Source organism: Colossoma macropomum, unplaced genomic scaffold (assembly GCF_904425465.1).
Source record: "Colossoma macropomum unplaced genomic scaffold, Colossoma_macropomum, whole genome shotgun sequence".
Lineage (NCBI taxonomy): Eukaryota > Metazoa > Chordata > Actinopteri > Characiformes > Serrasalmidae > Colossoma > Colossoma macropomum.
Genome location: NW_023494802.1, coordinates 3157931 through 3176839, shown reverse-complemented (window position 1 = coordinate 3176839; position 18909 = coordinate 3157931). Strand labels below are relative to the sequence as shown.

The 18909-nt window shown below is 37.4% G+C and overlaps 1 protein-coding gene across 1 annotated transcript in view; it reads right to left on the bottom strand.

The window, feature by feature from the left end:
* Positions 1-1853: 1853 nt before the first annotated feature.
* opn7b (opsin 7, group member b) overlaps positions 1854-18909 on the bottom strand; it is a 28335-nt gene continuing 11279 nt past the window's right edge. Inside the window, exons 4-5 of the mRNA XM_036591868.1 lie at positions 3665-3999; positions 1854-2647 (exon numbers count right to left, since the gene is read on the bottom strand). Of these exons, the coding sequence (XP_036447761.1) occupies positions 2159-2647; positions 3665-3999 (824 nt within the window). The 3' untranslated portion in view covers positions 1854-2158. The remainder of the gene's footprint in view (positions 2648-3664; positions 4000-18909) is intronic.

The following is an 18909-nucleotide window of genomic DNA, read 5'->3' as shown; positions in this document are numbered from 1 at the left end:
CACTTTATAATAACAGGTCCAAATAAATAGCAAGATAAAAACATTCTTCAGTAAAAGCCTTCACAAGTTCTGTAAAATTTAAATAAATCTGTAATATTTTGTTTATTTTTATTTAATAAAATCCTAATGCCTGAATTTTAACTCCGGAATTACTGCAGTAACACTCATATTCCATTGCTTAGTTTTGGTTGGAAACAAAATTGTCCAGTCAGGATTTTTTTTTTCTGCTGTTTATAGGTAGATACAGCCAAGCTCTCCCATTGGTTAGGACTTTAGAACATACTACTGGAATCCCATAGGGGTGCTAGCAGAAAGTAGCATTATCATTTTCTTTCCCTACTTTTTGACCATGTTTTGATATTTGTAGCCTGACCTTCAGCCAGACCTACAGTAGTCACTGATGACCGCTGTTGTGATAAATAAGTGGATCTTTATTTAGGTCTGTTACTATGAAGTGATAGATATTTTAAAATATTTTGTCGCTATAGTACAACTGTGGTTCCTGAGGAGAAATTATTACTAACAAACGGTTGCTGTTTTGCAAAAACATTGTATATCCATTTTTTATTATTTTGATCTTTTTGCATAATTTGAAGGCTCCCGTTACTCTTTGCTTGTGTTAAAATGTCATGTCAAAATTCAAATTACTTGGGAAAAAAATGTATTAAAATAGACATAATGTGCATTTTTATATCTGCACATATATTTTCATTTATATCAACGTGCATTTTATATGTTAAGGATATAAAGGATATAAGTTAGTTTTATCAAAGCTTTTATTTTTTTAAATTTTTTTCTATTTCAGTTATTGAAACTGTGCTGGTCTGGTTGCACCAGCTGACTTACTGGTTGTGCCACCTGACTTTTCAGACTAATTTCAAATTAAAGAGGTATCTACTTAGACACCCATAGGAACCTTTGTCCTTGAACTTGAGTTTATATTTACAATTTCTTCGAGCCGCCTGACATGATAAACTGAACTGTTCTAACCACAGCTCAAAAATCACATTTTTTCCAAATTTTTAAAAAGAGAATACTGACTTTGGCCTTGCAGTATAAAGGTTACTTGGGGTCTTCTTTATGATGCAGTACTCTGGCCCTTCTTTTGTAAAAGCATGTCCAAATAAAAGTTCTTTATTTTCGGTTGTGCCACCTGACATTTGAGAAACTAAGAACTTGTAGATAAAGGTTTTTTTTAATGAGTTGAGCACTTTTAAAGTTGCCTTATCTTACAACAGGGATTTTATTTACAAATGTAAAATCATGCCAACTTTATACAATTAAATTATCTTTTTTTGATAGTTTACTCATTCAACACATATAATTGCATCACCTGACATTTTTAGACTTTTGGAGGCAAAAATAAATAGATTGAATTTCAATGGATGCACCAAAAAATTGGTTCACATGAAAGAGGTATTATTATATATTATATTATTATATATTATTTACTATATTATTATATATTATTATATATCATTTGGAAAATTATCGTCTTGGACACAAAAAAAAATGCACGTCATGTCAATGACCCATTTCAGAACTTGCTGTTTCTCAAGTACTTGAAATGCTGAAAAAAAAAGTTTAAATATTTGGTTTATATTTTTGGTTTATATTGTATATTTATGAGTTATTAAATATCCAGAAGTATTATGGTAGGTGATTCCAAAATTGTGAGCGGTATTGTAACTAACTGACTGCATGTGCATCAGAAACTGACCTTCTGAATGCATCCACAGACAGGAAAGCGCAGAACAGATGGAGAATCTCCCAAAGCTCATTTGAATGGCAGATGCACCTCCGTTTTGTAGACCAGGAACTGCCTGATGCATTGGTATGGTTGTGTACGTGTCTGTTCGATCCAAGCAAACCAATGCCATCAAAATTCCAAAACATTTACGCAGTCGCTCACAAGATAACAGGCCAAAAGCTCTATGCCTGTGTTTGTTCACTGGTTTGCTTTATACTGATATATCTGGCAGTATCAAAATATTTGAGGCATATTTCTTCCTGCAAGTAGGTGGGATGGCTCTCTATACAGAATCCAAAAAATAACCCCCTCCTGTCATCTCTCCTTTCATTTCTGTACAAATCCCACCTGTTTCTTTTTTTTGTTTTGTTCAAACTCTCAAAACTGTCTCTCCAGTTTGTCCTCGCTCTAAAGAAAGTCACTCTGCATCTCATTGGACAGCTGGCTGACCACCACCTCACTATGAGTGGATCCGGTAAGGATCAGCACTGTTCTTTGCGGAGTAGCGTCCATGCATTGACCTTTGCTACCGTCTGGACAGTGCCTGCAGGTCCGGTGGCTTTCATAAAGTCCATTGGAGAGCCGGGTGGAGTGGCACTCCTCTTTGCTGTGCTGCAAAGAATGGCACATGCTCTTCTGCGCCACCTCCGACCGGCACAAGCACGGGCACAAAGTCCGCTTGCACTTGGCGATGTCCCTGCAGAGGGACTTGCGGAAGTTGGGCTTGAAGCCCAGGTAGACCATGGGGTTGTAAAGGGTGGAGGACTTAGCGAATATGGCTGCAATGGCAAACGCTACAGGAGGGACCATGTTTGGATTTACGAAGGCTGCCCACATGGACACGGCAGCGTACGGACTCCATGCCACCAGGAAGCCTATGCACACTGCCACGGAGAGCTGCATGGTGTAAACACAGCAAGATAGATATATCAATACATGGACCAGTTCAAAAATGGCTAACACATTAGACTGAGTGACAATAGATGATCAGAACCTGTTTTTCCAAGTCTAAAATTGAAAAGTCTAAAAAGAAAGAATGCAGAATGGAGAAAGAGACAAGAAGAATATTGTGACAAACTGCTTCAGTCTTACCAGCTCTTCAGTAACGCCACTAGAAAACCTTGCAACATAATTTTTATTGTTAAGTTTTAAAAAAAAAATAGCTCAATGAAAAAAACTAACATTGCAAACAATGAAAGTGTTCTTTATTAGTGTATGTAACATGATTGATTGAGCTTTTCCATTCCAAGAATGGTAAAAAAAAAAAAGTTAAATTTCTGCATTTGTATTAAGGTGCAATCTATGCTGTTTTCTATTTCTATTTTATTATTATTATTATTATTATTATTATTATTATTATTTTAGATATTTCAGTGATTCCACTAATAACATACACCTTCATAAACTATATGGACAAAAGTATTAGGATACCTACACATTACACCTAACGCAAAGCAACAGAATAACTGTTATATTCTACATATATTTATAAGCAATAAAGCTTATAGCCACCAATTTGATTTGATGTGATATTTTCTAAATTTAGTACCAGTACCCAGGTGGTGGGCAATGTTTACAGTGGGGTGTTTACAGTGTGGGGGTGGGGTGTTTAAAGTGTGGACCTGCCACCATTGAGAGAACACTGTATCTTTTACAATGGACTGCTTCTTTTCTTATTCCTAAATATTTATTTATTCACACAGGCACATGAATTTGTGTTTTTTGTATTTTAATGTATTAATGTTAAAATGTTGACTGTGACATGTCACATGAATGTTTTGAATATTTTGTCAACAATGTAATGACATTGATAAGTTTCTAACAGCTATTGGTTGCAATGACACACAGATACAAGGTTCTCTTATGACAGTGATGTGATGCTAATGTTACTTTACCAAGGTTTAAGAACCGCACCTTCGCAATGAGGGTTTGAGCGTTGACAATTTTGTTCTGCGGGGAGACGTGCTGTTGCACAGCCTGCTGGGACCCCCGCACTGTCATGAGGATAAAGGCATAGGAGAGGAAGATGATGGTGCAGGGCACAATGTAGCAGAAGAAGAAGAGGCAGATGATGTAGGACATGGCAGGCGGGCTGTGGTAGGGGGCATACCAGTCGATACAGCAGGCCGTCCCGTATGGCTCAGAGCCGTACTGACCCCAGCCGGACAGAGGGCCCACCGCAAAAATGCCAGAATAACACCAGACCCCCACCACCAACAGCAGGGCATGGGACGAGGAGAACTTGTTACCTTGGGGTGAAGAGAGAAAGAGAGATAATAAAAATAATAATAATAACTATAAGTATGCAAAAGATCTGTAGCTGTAGTTGACTAAAAAGGGTTCCTTTACAAAAAAGTTACTTCTATAGGTTTATAGCATTGACAATCATATCTCAAAACACATAGTTTGACAAGAATTTACTACAAATAGACAATATAATATAGAACCAACATCAACAAATGTTGCTGTTATTAATGGTTGGCTGTCAGCAGAAACTTTTTTTTTGTTTTTTTTTCCCCCAATTTTCTTCCTAATTTAGTTGTATCCAATTCCACCTACTAGTTAGGACTCCCCCAGTCACATGATACCACCAGTGCTAAGAGGACAAAGGGTAGCACAGGCTTCCTCTTAGACCTGTGAAGCACCACCACGTCTTTAGAACTGCCACTCACACAACATCATTGGACAGCTGAATGTGCTCGGAGGTAAAGCACCAACTACCAGTTCTGTTATGTCAGCTAACAGATGCCTGCACTGACTAGTATTGCATTGAGTGATGGAAGGGGGACAGTGGCCATCCTACCCACCCAGAGAGCAAGGCAGATGGCTGTAGTGTCACCAGGGGTCGAGCTCGCGATCTCCTGATCTCCTCAATGCTTAGATGATTGCGCCACTCAAAAACTTTTTTAGATGTCGCTGGCCCAAACTGAAGGCCTTGCTCCAATAGTGATGGGTCACCACTGCCAATTAGCAACCAACTGTCACCAAAAACTCAGTATGTTTATTAGTGCAGATGCTAATACTGGAACTGAAGGCGTTTCTAATGACCTCATTTAGTGCCTCCACCAGTAATTTCGTTATCTTTTTAATGCAGCCTTCAAATGCTTCAAATCCACTCTCCTGCTCCCTAAAAGCTTTTGGGTTGAAGGAACTACATCTCATTTCAAACTTCACTCTTTTCATACTGGCTTCAGTCAGAAGTCAGAATATCATACTGCTTATGTCACTCAAATGTCATACTCCAGTTAGCTTATATGGCACGAGTTAAGAACGGATGATATATCTAGACAGTTGCATGTTGTTGTGCATATATTTAGATATGAATAGCAACCAAGGGTTACGTCTTCTGAGGAGACAGATATCGTCCAATTCCATGGAGCTTAATGCAGAGTCCATGGCCCAAGAGAATTGGAATGTTATGCAATCCTTCTTTCCACCTTCACACTGAACTGGGCCTCAAACCATTCTTATTTTATGGGATGTAATTACTGTCTCTCCACAGGGTTTGGGGTTTCTTGCTTGCTTGCCTCAGGCTGTGCTCGTAAAAATATCAGAGTTATGAGCATCAGTTAAAAAGCACAGCTGCAGAGTCGCATTTAGCAAGAGTAGAACTAGGTTTTGTGGAAATGATGGCTTAGTCCCTGTTCTCCCTTTATAGTCATGCTAATGGTTGGGATGTGGCATTCTCAGAGTCAACAGGTATAAACACAGGTATACACTAGACCAGGGGTCAGCAACATGTGGCTTAGGAGCCCTGTTGTGGCTCCACAGCAGAATTAGATTTACAGGTAAAAATAAAATAATCCTCCTTCGCAGTAGAATAAAGCTCTGCTGATCGTTTTAACACATTTTTAACAATGAATGGTCTTAAACACTGGAGTTAATGTGTAATGCTGCTAATTCACTCTTTAACCCTGGAGCCTGGCGCACAGACTGCTGGTCACCATAGCAATGCAGACAATAGTCTCGCAGAGCTATCAGCAAATGAAACGGCAGAGAGAAAGATTTAAGATGAACATTGATAATTTGGAGACAAATGGACTTATTTGCATTTATAAGCACTCCAGCTGGTTTCCTGATATGTTTAATCTGCAAGGAGAAACTGCCAAACACTAAAAAGTTGGCTTTTTGTTTGCCAGCTTCTTGTTCAAATTCCACCTTAAATGGTGCAGTAGTTACATTCTGACGCCGCAGGCACCATTTAAGGTGGAACGGGAAAATTCAAACAAGCAGCTGGCGAATGAGGAGCAGACTTCAGCTTTGTAAAAAATTAAACATAGAGTGACATTTTAATAGAAACTACTTTACTTTTGTGGAAAAGTTTCCTGCTGGAGATGTGAGAAAAAGCTATAGCTGAGCTAAAGCTTAAAGCAGAGCAAAATAAGTCTACTCGTTTGTTTATATTGTACTTTTAGCCTGTCTAGTACTAGACATTAGCACATCTTGAAACATACTTACAGCCAAGACGGTAAATTGGACATAAAATGTTGTGGCTCCCAAGATGGTTTGATTTTTGTTAAAAGAATAAAATGGGTCTTCTTAACATTTGGGTTGGGACCCCTGCACTAGACAAATCCTTGATCGGAAACCACAAGAACAGTTTAAGCGTCAAACAGAGAAAATTAAATAGTCTCGAATGTTTTAATTATTTTTGAACCCTTGTGGGCAGAAGTTTTGAAACAGTTTGGAACACTCATTCTCTGCATTAGATTTAGGATTTACCACAGTTACTTGTACTACTTCTGCTTTTGAATACCATAATATTGATTACATGTCTATTATTCATGTATAAGAGAGAAAGACACATTTATAGTTAAATTTTTTGGCATTGGAACCCTATTTTGGCCTCAACCCTAATCACTTTTTAGGACAAAGTTTAACAGCGGGTGAAGGATGCAGATACATATAAGTTTAGTAGTAAAGTGCATTTTAATGTTTATAAGGGTACATTTGTATTTGTAGTTTGGTTCCATTGGTCCAGACCAAAGCCGACAATGATATGTTGCATTTATGTTCTAGTTTTGCTTAGCATTCAGACTGACACATTTGACACTGAAGGGAAAGCTGTAAACAAAAGTTATTACAGATAAAGCCCAAGATTTGAGAATCTATTTATTCAAGAGCATCTGAACAGCTTGGAACTGATGTTAACAGCCAGGATAAAGAGGAGAATGTCAATGAGGAAGTAAACACATCTTTAACTTCTCTTGAATAAGAATTTGAATAAGAATCAATTTGTATAAGAAGCCGACATGAACTTGATCAGAAGTTCAAAGTCTAGCAGTTCGCTCAAAGAATAAAAATAGTCTGCCCCAAAAAATCACTGTCAACACAGATTTAGAATTGTTTCTTTGTTAGCACTAGTTGCTGTGACGTCTTTGATTAGCAATACAATAAAGCTCCAGCTGCAGCTCTTTTTTCTCCTAGCCATAATTGCGTCAAACTTTGCGAGGTTCGTTGTTCTTCTTCATTGATCTGAAGACAAATTGTGAAGCACCTTACTTTCATGTTTTAAATGACCAGCAGGCTAACTCAATGTGTTTTTACCTGTTTTGTCACTATTTACTCTTAACAGCATTGGAGGACCATTCCTAGAAAACCACATAAGAATACAGTCTCTTAAGGTAGGCCAGGTAGGTTTCGAGAACTATCAACTTTGGCAGTAAAGGGCCATTTGACTGATATGGAAAACAACCAATCACAGACCCAGTAGTAATTAAAATAAAGCAACATTTCCCATCAGTCTGATATGCAAAGAAGTTCAGAAAGCCAAAGACTATTTACAGCTTCATCATTCTACTCTGTTTTAGTGTACAGTTTATATCAAATGACTAGTCAGCTAATAAAAATGAATTGTAGTGCTGTCCTTCTTCGTTCTCTGTTTAGTCAATATTAACATCTTTGACCTGTATTACATTCATAAATCAAATGAGTTTGTTTGAAACAGACTGAGACTGACCTCCTTTGGAGCAATTGCACCAGGGCTTGTTTTTTAATCTCCGAATGACAGATAGTAGATAAATTAAACTAGATTTTGAATGCATTCACTTGCCAAAATGTCCTTTATCAAAGTGTCCATGTGTGCACACATCTTTGTATTTGAGAGAGAGAGAGAGAGAGAGAGAGTGAGGAGGGGATTTACACTCCTCCCCCTACATCCTCACTCTGTATCTTCACAGTGAGCACTGGAGCTGATCTCTGTGTTTCATCGAGCAGAGAACAGAGAGGAAGGAGGAATTTATACTGAGCACTTCAACTGTTCTGCTATGCTTCTGTCTAAACAGTGTGTTGGCAACCAAATTATATATTTTCAATCTTTCTTTCTCTTTTTCTTTCTTTCCACAGGCCTACATCTCATTTACTTCTGTCCTTAATACTGTTGTACTTGTACTGTGTTGTAAAAATTGATTTCTTCTATTTTCACACGTTTGTCATGCTTAATGATAGACCTGTATGAGAAAGTAATTGCCCCCTTAGTTATTTAATCAACTAATTCAATTTAATTTAATCAACAATCAGGACCAATTAGACACGCAAAGGCTTTGTTTCCTGCTAGCCCTGTTGAATCTAATCATCTCTTAAATACACCTCAACATGCACACTATGCTGCGATCAAAAGAAAATCCAGAAGAGATGAGAAAGAAAAGTAATTGAAATATCATTACATCTGGCACAAAGCTATCAGAGCATTCCACAATTTAGAACATCACACCAGCAGTGAAACACGGTGGTGGTGGTGCCATGGTGAGATGCTGCTTTGCTGTTTCAGGGCTTCACATCTACATGTTTACTTAGAGTTTTGGGGGGATTTTTCAGCCATGCTAACTTCTGTTTTATCCACAACAACACGCTTGTTGTCCATCAGACAATGTTGACAAGTGCAGCACTGCCCCCTATTTTGGGCTGCTCCTTCAGGAGGCACTGGATTTGACAATTAGTTTGTTTTCACTCACATTTAGCCCAAAGTTTCTCCCTGATGTTCTCATTAGGAGCCCACATCCGGCTGCATGAGACCAGCTTAATGGCCACTTGTGATGCCATGTGCAGTTTGTATTAGCCATCCTCTAGCACTGTATTTCTGACCACAGAGCTGCTCTCAGGTCAATTTTTTTTTTCGACAATGACGTGCGTAAAAACCAAGCAACACTGCTGTGTCTTACACCTGTACCAGCTCCACAATCTACCATGTCACTGCTGTGCTGATAGTGATCCACCACATGGAAGTAGTAGTAGTAATTACTACTAGTATTATAGAGCTCATTTACATATTTAGCTCTTGTGCTTTCATGCATTTTTGGTGGGTGTCAGTGATCATTAGAAAAACTTTGTATCTATAGCATTTACATTGTATTTACATTGCGAACAAAAGTTTCTTTTCTAAGTGAAAATAAGTAAACACATCCTCTACAGGGAACGACCTTAAATACGGCATTTGCCTGCAGAATTTAATGCACGATTTCTATTTATTTAAATATCCAAGTAATATCTGAACTTAACATACTATAAAAAATAAAACATAAAATATGCACAGCCCATATTTTATGTTTGAATTTTTTTTTTAATTCCACAAATAAACAATCATTGTTCATTGAAATGTGCAGAAAGGTGTTTTCTGTAGAGGATGTGTTCACTCATTTTCACTTTGACAAATAGAAAGGAATGGAATTTGACCAAGGCTGCCCAAATTTTTGCAAACAATTGTGTGCGCACAAATTATGAGACACTACTAGAACTGGGAACCACTATTCTACCCTCATCTATGTGAATTCACATATCCTGAAGAATGTTTGTCCTGCGGATCTCTCTCAGTGTGGAATGCTGAATGCTGTCTACTTGAAGGAAATGATGTGTTATCACAGCTATTCACATGGCGGATTGAATAGTGGGTGTCAGTGTGTTACAAAGAACATGTATGAATAGGAAATGTGAAATGGATGGGAGCAGCCCAGGCTGCATCAACTGAAAACGTAGAAATGACATTCTTTGAAACAAGAATGCATTTTACCCACTACATTCCTTCAGGAAACGTATGATTTGTCCAAGGACGCTTAGCAAGATTGGAGTCTAACTCAACATTGAAAAAACATGGGAGTGGTTTCAGTGCTGAATAAAGCATTCAGCCAACAAGAACTGCAGCTGTTGTTTGATGTTTCTCTATTTCTTACAAATCTTTTGAAGTCGTAGGTGCAAGAGATGATACCAAAAAGTCATGCTGTAAAATTATATTAATTATTTCTCACTCATTTATTTGTAGCTTCTTGAAAAAACTACACATTGCAATTTGTTATTTTCAAATACAAAATGTAAATCAAATGTAAATATTAGTCATTATGTAGCTAACAGATAATTAATTATATAATTTGAGATCAATTAAGATCAATTAAGTGCAATTGTTTTTGTAAATGCATGTAATTGTTCTCAAATTATGTAACATAATGAATATTAATCATAAACTAAAGGAAAGAGTATTAGATTACAGTTCATGTAGATTTCTATCACAATGTAATTACATGTAATTAAATGTATATATGTACCAGCATACAAATGGTTCTTTGAATGTGTATATTTCTATATAGAATCACTATTTTTTTTACTAAAGAACCCTTGAGGAACCATCTTTTCTAAGAATGAAGTTCATTTCCCACCTGTTCAAGAGACGACTAGAACAACTGTAATAACCATGATTAATGATTTTATTTAATTTTTGGTCATTTTATGTCACTCTAAAGCATCTAATTTGGCTAATCTAGCTATCTTGCTAGCAAGTTGGTTTAACTTACTGGCTGATATGAAACGGGGCACTGTACTGTTCTGCACATGCGCGCTGACAAATGGATCATGTGTAGAACCAAATAAAGCTTTTGTTTTTTTTCTGTTGAAGGTGAAAATATGAGCAAAACACTTGCTCTGTGGCTGCTAGCATAAATCTTGGTGTCATTAGCTTCCTAACTTGCCTATGGTGAACTCTATACAAAGCAATAATTCTAAAATAAGCAATCAACACATCAAAATCCCAACCTAGTTTATATTCGGGTGTTCTTGTTGGTTGTGTATTAGTGTTTGGCAAATTCATCTTCATCTGAATGAGTAAAGCATGCGCTAAATTGTTGAGACTTGTTGGAAATGTTGCCAAAGACAGTGGAGCTCTTGCTTGGGTACATACTGCCTAAATTGTATGCTGGCTAGATGCAAATTGTCCACCCAGATGTTTAGCCAGCCTTTATGTTTGTAAACACGAGTGTAAAAATGAACTTGACACATTGCACTTGTGATGCGGTCACTTTATATTCATTTCTTTACACTGTTTTGAGTCACAACATCAGTCACTACGCTAACCTGGCCACTATTTGTTTAGGAGAAACAAACCTGGACACTTGCGACTGTTTTCATTAGACGCTGAGCCTCAGGCTGATACCAATCGATACTATCCCCCAGGTAGCACCTTTGTATAAGGATGACATCAGCTATTACTGCACATCCCAAAAAACTATGTCCTAAAAGCTGCAACAGTTCTTAGTGTTTTGCAAAATAAATGAATTTAGAGCATCCTTTTTCCTCTTATTAAAGAATAATGGAATTCTCATATGCTTTCTCAGGGAGAAAGCAGTCAATATGATCACTATTCCTTCTACATGCATCACGGAATCAACTTAGACGTACACAGTTCATATTAAACTGCATGGACTGGGACATTGGTTTGTTTGGTTATGCTTATTTTTAATATTGCATGCAGAGAAAAGTAAATTGGCCCTTTAAAGGAAGCGTTAAAGATCGAGTTCTCCAGGCGCATATTTATGAGAGCCTTTAGTTACAGTGTGTGACCTTGTGAATGTAAATGAACCTCTATAGTATCTTTTTTCCTATTTACATAAGCACATCACCATGAGAAGGGGAAAGGTTTTGCATATGAATCTTTCATTTCTAAAATCTCCTCACAGAACTCACTTCCATTCAGTCACTTCAGAGACAAAGTTCATTTCATCTCACTATTTATTCTCAATTATCTATCAACAGTGAATTCTTTCACAAGGTATGAGACAACATTCAATGCTCTTTCAGCAGGATGGTTATAAAAAGGAGTTCTAAGAAAGCATTTATTCATGTATTCACTTCATTATTTTATTTTTATAAGAACCAATATTGCCAATTATGTGAAACTGTCAGCATTGTAACAGTGAGATCTTTTTGGCATGCATATTTCAAAGTTTAATGAAGGCAGCCAAGCTGTAAGCTAGAATAAATTCCAAACAATAGTTAAGGCCAATGAAGTAATCTTATACACGCGTCTGTCCTTCTTACCACATTGCTTAAATCAGCAATATTTTGGTCTCTTATTTGTAAATTCAGTTTTAAGTGTCACCAGTAGCAACAGAAAGCTATGCTGGCTGACAAGACCCTATTCATAGAACAATTAAAAAACACTTTACAAACTCAAACACAGAAAACACTTTAATAAAAATGACTACACCTGCACTGCATTTCTCAAACGTGCTGCAAATACAGAAAACACTCATCGAAATTACTACATAGGACAGGGGTCGGCAACCCAAATATTAAGAAGAGCCATTTTGTCCTTTCAACAAAAACCAAACCACCTTGGGAGCCACAATATTTTATGTCCAGTTTACCATCTTGGCTGTAAATTTGTTTCAGTATGTGCTAATGCTGTAATGTAGGCTGAAAATATAAATGAAAACACAGACTTACTTTGCTCTGCTTTAAGCTTTAGCTCAGCTATAGCTGCTTTTCTCGTATCTTTGGCTCACAGTGTAAAATGTCTTGTAGGACAGTTTCTTGTAAAATGTCTCTTAACATTCGACTTATTACAAGGCTGAAGTCAGCTTCTCATTCGCCAGCTTCATGTTTGAATTTACCGTTCCACCTTAAATGGTGCCTGAGGTAACAGAATGTAACTGCTGCACCTGTCACGCATTTGTCAGTATCACGGGATGATATGGACTCCATTGCCCAGAACTCTCAGGGGGATCAAATGACTGGGCTACTTCCCTCTGACTCAGAGAATGCGATGGACTACAATACCCACAATCCTCAGAGGGATCACATGATGTTTGACAATATCTCACGCTCCTATCAGCGCTCTAGTTCTAGAGTATTAACTATGTGCACCTGTTCTTTAGATCATATGATCAGCACTAGATAGTTTTTAAGCCCGGGCTTTAGTGAAGTTCAGTGCGAGGTATTGCTTCTTTTCGAACTTACTGAGCGTTATTGTCTGATCACTTGTCTGATCACTTGTCTGATCACTTGTCTGATCACTTGTCTGCTGTGTATTTGACCCTTTGCTTTGTTTTTCTCGACTTTGCCTTTTTGCCTAACCCCTTTTGGATACTTTTGCCTGTGATTTTGTGTTCTGTGTTTTTTGACCTTTTGGACTGTTTTTCGACTCACCCTTTTGTCTTGCCCCTTGGATTTGTTTCACACAGTGATATGTTCATTGTTGTGTTTTGTATCAGCTTTTTGGCTTTGACCCATGCTAGTTTTTTGACTCCGCTTTTGCCTATCTCCATTAAAACATCTTTCGCCTTTTTACACCGCGAGTGTCTGAATTCTGTTGAAGTGTCACAGCACCATTTAAGGTGGAACGCAAAAATTCGAACAAGAAGTTGACTTTAGCTCTGCGACCTTTAAGTGTTTGACAGTTTCTTGTTGCAGATTAAATGTATCAGGAAACCAGCTGAGTACTCAGAAACACAAATAAGTCCAAAAGCCAGTCATAACACAACAGAAGTGAACCACAACACAATGGAAATGTTTCTGGAAGACTCAAAGGGCAGTAAATGTTCGTGCTGCATAGAATTTAAAAGTCTGAATGGCTCAGTCCTCTTTGATTGTCCTCCGGAAACATCTCCGTTGTGTTGTGACTGGCTTATCAGCATTTCTGAAGTTGCATGTGTTTTCTGTGTTTGCAGCACGTTTATTAAAAATAGTGTTGGTGTCGTCATTTTGATGAAAGTGTTTTCTGTGTATTAAAGCTCTTTTTATTTGCAGTTTATTGGGTCTTATTGGCCACCATCGAAAGCTCTTTGAATTGTTAGTTTTACAAGGCGAGAAAACTATGCAACTTTAGCTTAAAACTTACATGAAACTGAATTGCGCTTGAGTTGCTTTATGTAAAGCCTCCTGCAAATTCAGCCACAAATGCTGCAAGTATCTCAACTTTGTGGAACAAGTTTCAGTGGCAGACTAAAACATTTTGAATGCCTACAAAAAGTTAGAAGCCACATAAAGTCTGTAAAGTTAGCAGATGGTTCAGTCAAAGAAGCCAGTTGGAGCCGGAAGGCCATACGGCCATGAGTAAGGGAAATCTACTGTATATGAATCTTTTGTTTCTTTCATTTATTAAACACCCAGTCTGAAACTTTCATGCATCTAGTTGCATGTCATGAGTTGTATGCAATGTAATTTACATGCAACCTGAAAGCTGCAAAAGTTAAAAAATGATCAACGTTGCACTCAACACATTCAATTACTCCACTAGTCAGCCACTCATATTTGTTTGATACACTATATTGTTCTTGCTATAAAGTCATTTTGGGTTGTAACTTAAATTTGAATGAATCTGTTTATTTATCCATCTAGTCTTCTTCATTTTACATTTACGTTTGTATTTGTTGAGTGAACATTGAGCCTTTAAAAATCAAATTAGTGTTTAGTAGCTATCTCTCATTTAATGTGATGCATTATCAACTATCACTTTGTTTCAGGAAGTTAACTCAATTGAAGCTGTTGTTTCAAGTGAGTTGCAGGATCCTTTTCCATTGCATAACTCAAGTGCAATTTAGCCTCAAATAGGTTTCAAGCAACTACAGTTGCACAACAGTTTCAGTGTGTAAAGTCAGCCTATCAGTGTGACCTTCCACATCAATACAAAATAAAAATCATTTAAAATTAATAAAGCACAGCTGTGTCTGATCCACTCGTACCAGTGCAACACACACTAACACACCACCACCACGTCAGTGTTACTGCAGTGCTGAGAATGATCCACCAACCAAACAGCACCTGCTCTGAGGGGGTCCTGTGGGGGTCCTGGCAATTGAACAACAGGGTAACAAAGTATGCAGAGAAACAGATGGACTACAGTCTTTAACTGTAGAACTACAAAGTGCTCCTATAGGGTCAGTGGAGCTAATAAACGGACAATGAATGTAGAAGCAAGGAGGTGGACTTAGTTAAGTGACCAATCAGTGTATAAACATGACCTATCTTTTTTGCTCTCTCTCTCTCTCTCTCTCTCTCTCTCTCAATAAAGTAAATTATACATCTGCTAAGTGTATTCATGGCCAGGAGTGGCACTGGTAACAATTTTTGAGAACATTTTGGTCAAAATTTCTTTTTTCCCCCTGTTTCTTTCCCCTTTTTTTCCGCCTTCTCTCCGTTCTTGCAAAATGGCCAATTTCAGGAGGGTGTTCATGCAAAGGCTGAATGGCTGGTTATACTGATAGGTGGGAATAAGGTGCAGTTGTGGAACAGAAAGGATGAAAAGGGTTCCTCAGCCTCCACAGTGCAGATAAATACCCTACACACAGAGATACGGCAACTGAATCATGTGTTTTCTGTGTCCAAGAATAATAAGAGGCTAAAGCATGTTGTCTAGACCCAGAATCAGAATTCTGACCATTTCTGCTCTTCAAGTACCCACACTCTTTATAGAATACCCCATCAATAAAACACTGTGTGCAGCCTGCATGAGAGGTTAGCTGTGTTCAGTGGTTCAGCTAATTTAGTAATTTAGCACTGTGTTTTAGATGTTTGTGATTTAATAAATGATCAGCTGACCTGGGGTTTAACAAAGTCTTTTTGTTTGAAATTGCTGCTGTCACAAGAAAACCTTGTATCTCCATTTTTGTCATTTTTCATTTTTTTACATAATCTGAAAGTACATTTTACATTTTATGTAAATTTCATGATGAATGGACCAAAATAAGTGCCCCAAAATAACTTGGAAAAAAGTCTGGTTCCATGGACTTACATTGAAAGCAAAGTGTGTTTTTTCCTTCGTCCGACAACAGCAACATATTTCCAGATATGTAATCTAGCTTTGCATAAGCTGTTTGTGTCACAAAACATCATTCTCAAAAAATATGGTAAATTAAGGGTTCTTTAGTAAAGACAATGGTTCTATTTCAAACTGTGAACACTCACAGAACCATTTGCAGGCTTAAGCGGTTCTTTGCATGGTTAATCATTCTTTAGATTGAATGAGAATGAGTTGTATATGGTTCTATAAACATAGGCCAGTTGTAATCTGATGGATTCTTTGTGTCAAGGAAATATTAAAGAATAAGCAGACAGTGGCTACAAGAATTCGGTTTCATTCAGTTCAATGTGTACACATCATCCATGGAAAAATATGCAGTATAAAAGCTGTCATATTTCCATAGTAGCATATTTATAGGTTGGTTCTGAACATGTTATTGTCTGGTTAAAGCCATGTATGCATGAGTTACTTGCTACTGTTTTATGTGTGCTATTCTAGTAAAATAATAGTTTGAAGATAACTAGAGTTAACTAAGAGCTTAGTGAAGACACAAACTCAAATATAAACATACACGACAACGGTGCAACCTGGTCCTGATCTAGCTCATCAACTGATTACTGTGCCTGTCATGAGCTGGATCAGATTAGGACAGAGAATACCTGAAATTATAAAGGGCAGTGGGTTCATTTATGTAATTTCCATTTAAAATGGCTTTCAAGGGCAAGTTATTTAAATTTGTCAGGAGATATTTCTGAGGAGATTAGATAGAAGTTAATCCATTTGAACAAGAAAGAAGAAAGCCAATTAAAAATAAATAAAAAAGATAAGTGCTTCAAAAACTGGAGCTTAAAAACGATGAGAAAAATGAAAAAGAAAAATGAAACTTCTAAAAAACCGTGCAAGACCTGGTAGACACCAAAACTGTCCCCATCAGATAAACAGCGCTTAAAGCTTTCATCTTTGAGAGAGAGGAGAAAATCAAGCTGCTGCAGATCTGAAAACATCCACAGGTGTTTCTGTCCCTCCTTCCACTGTGAGAAGACAACTCAGCGCTATGGGTCTGAAAGAATGTGTAGCTGTCAAGAGGCCTCACTTAGAAAAGGAGACAGACACATCAAACAAAGAAGCTGAACAATGGACTGACCACCCCAGAGTCCAGACCTCAACATCACCGAATGTGTTTGATTACTTCAGAAAATGATCAACCAACTTCTAAGACTGAAGTTTTAGACTGAATATCCCTGCAGATTTCCTTGAAAAACTTATATTATATACATTTATATGTATAATTTTAATATATTAACATGGACATGGCAGATTTAATTGAAAATAAAATAAATGAAGAGTGGTCTCTGACTTTTACACAGTACTGTTCATTCAGTGCATCACTTTCTTCAGTCCACGCTCTGTGAGCTGAAGCCTGGAGCAGGGTGAGTGTTCCTGCTGAGACAGACAGAGAGATGCTTATCGCTTTAGCTCCTCAGTGCACACCTCTGGCACACACAGGGGATGAGAGATAGGGGCTAAATATCCCCTCTGAGACAATGACTGGAGGTAGTGTCTCCAAGGAGAAAAAAGCCTCAGACTATGACCAGTTCTGCTCACTGACAAAATCAATCCAAATACACTACGGTTCAAAAGTTTGGAATCATGTGTCAGGTTAATAACTGTTAACTTCTACAGTGTAGATAGAAAAACTGATGGTTTATTCACAATTTAGCATATTGGGAACTATTAGCATCATATTAGCAAAATATTAGCATCATATTAGAATGTATCTTTAACTATTTTTTTTAAATAATATTAAAAGCAGTGATTCCAAACTTTTGAACAGTAGTGTATAAGTGGTAGAAAATACACATTTACAAGTTGGGGTGATGTATTTCAGTGCTTCCAGAACACTGAACAACTGCATGTGTCATAATAAATGACAGTCTTTACTAATTATATGTTTCACTATCCTGGACAGATTTCTATTTGCCATTTGTTCTAATCAAAAGCAACTTACAGTTTAATCAGGTTGGCTAATGTAACATTAGGAGTCTTGCCCAAGGATTGGTATATCATGGTGTTTTTGCCCAGGTAGTAGTGCTGTTGTCAAGACCACCTTTGTCGAGTCCAAGACAAGTCCAGGACTGTGATTGAGTGAAGACTGAATATATAGCGAGAAGACCAAGACCAAGACCAAGTAAAGACAGAATGTAAATGAAAGTGAGGTTGAGTCAAGACAGATTGACTCTTTCAGGTCCTCTTTAAAACCAGGTTTAAATTAGAGTAAAACTGGAACCAGTAGGTGGGCCCTATATTTTCCATGGGTATCAACATTGTGCAAAGTTAATATTGTCCAATTTACTTAATAAATGTAAATCCTATTTCTTAATTAAGTCTTATACTTTTGAGATTAAGACAAGTCGGAGTACAAATATTATCAAGATCAATAATTGCTTGGACGCAGGGAGGGGGGTGCTGAAGGGGCCACAGCAGACTCAATTTGAGGATTGCAACTGTTAAAAAAAACATTCTGAACTTAATTTGAGCACAGTATACAGCCACCCATGCTTGTTTCAGAGTTAGTATTTTTATATTTTCAAAATCTGCAGAAGCCTTGCACTGTTTAAGTGAATGCCATATTTTTATTTACAGTGAGCTGAAAACAGCTGTCCACTTTGGGGAAGTCACTAAAACAAACACGGGTTGACAAAAAGAAAAAGTCTAGGCAGTTCTGAGTCTCAAAACGGCCTAAAATCAATTTTTAAACTTAAAAAGAATCACCTAGCTTAATGTTATGATGAGGTTTTTATCATTTTTATAAGTTCCTCTTGGTTTGCGTTTTCATGTTAAATCTCACCACATGGCTGTGGGCATGACGCAATCGGTTACTGCACCATAAATCAACAATTTGACTGGTTGCCTGTCAGTACATTTGCATAAAATTCTTCCAGAATAGAGCAGAGTAATGATGTGAGTCAGCGGTTTGTCAGTTAGATGTATATATTTTTGTCACTCACCTCATTATAGCACTGTGTGACACATTCTGTTTGATGTAAATTAGCAAAATGAAAAAAGGCAAATCATTTGTTACATATACACGTTACATATACACTGCTTAAAATATCAGCATCCTCAACTTAACACACTTTCCCATGTCCCTGAATAC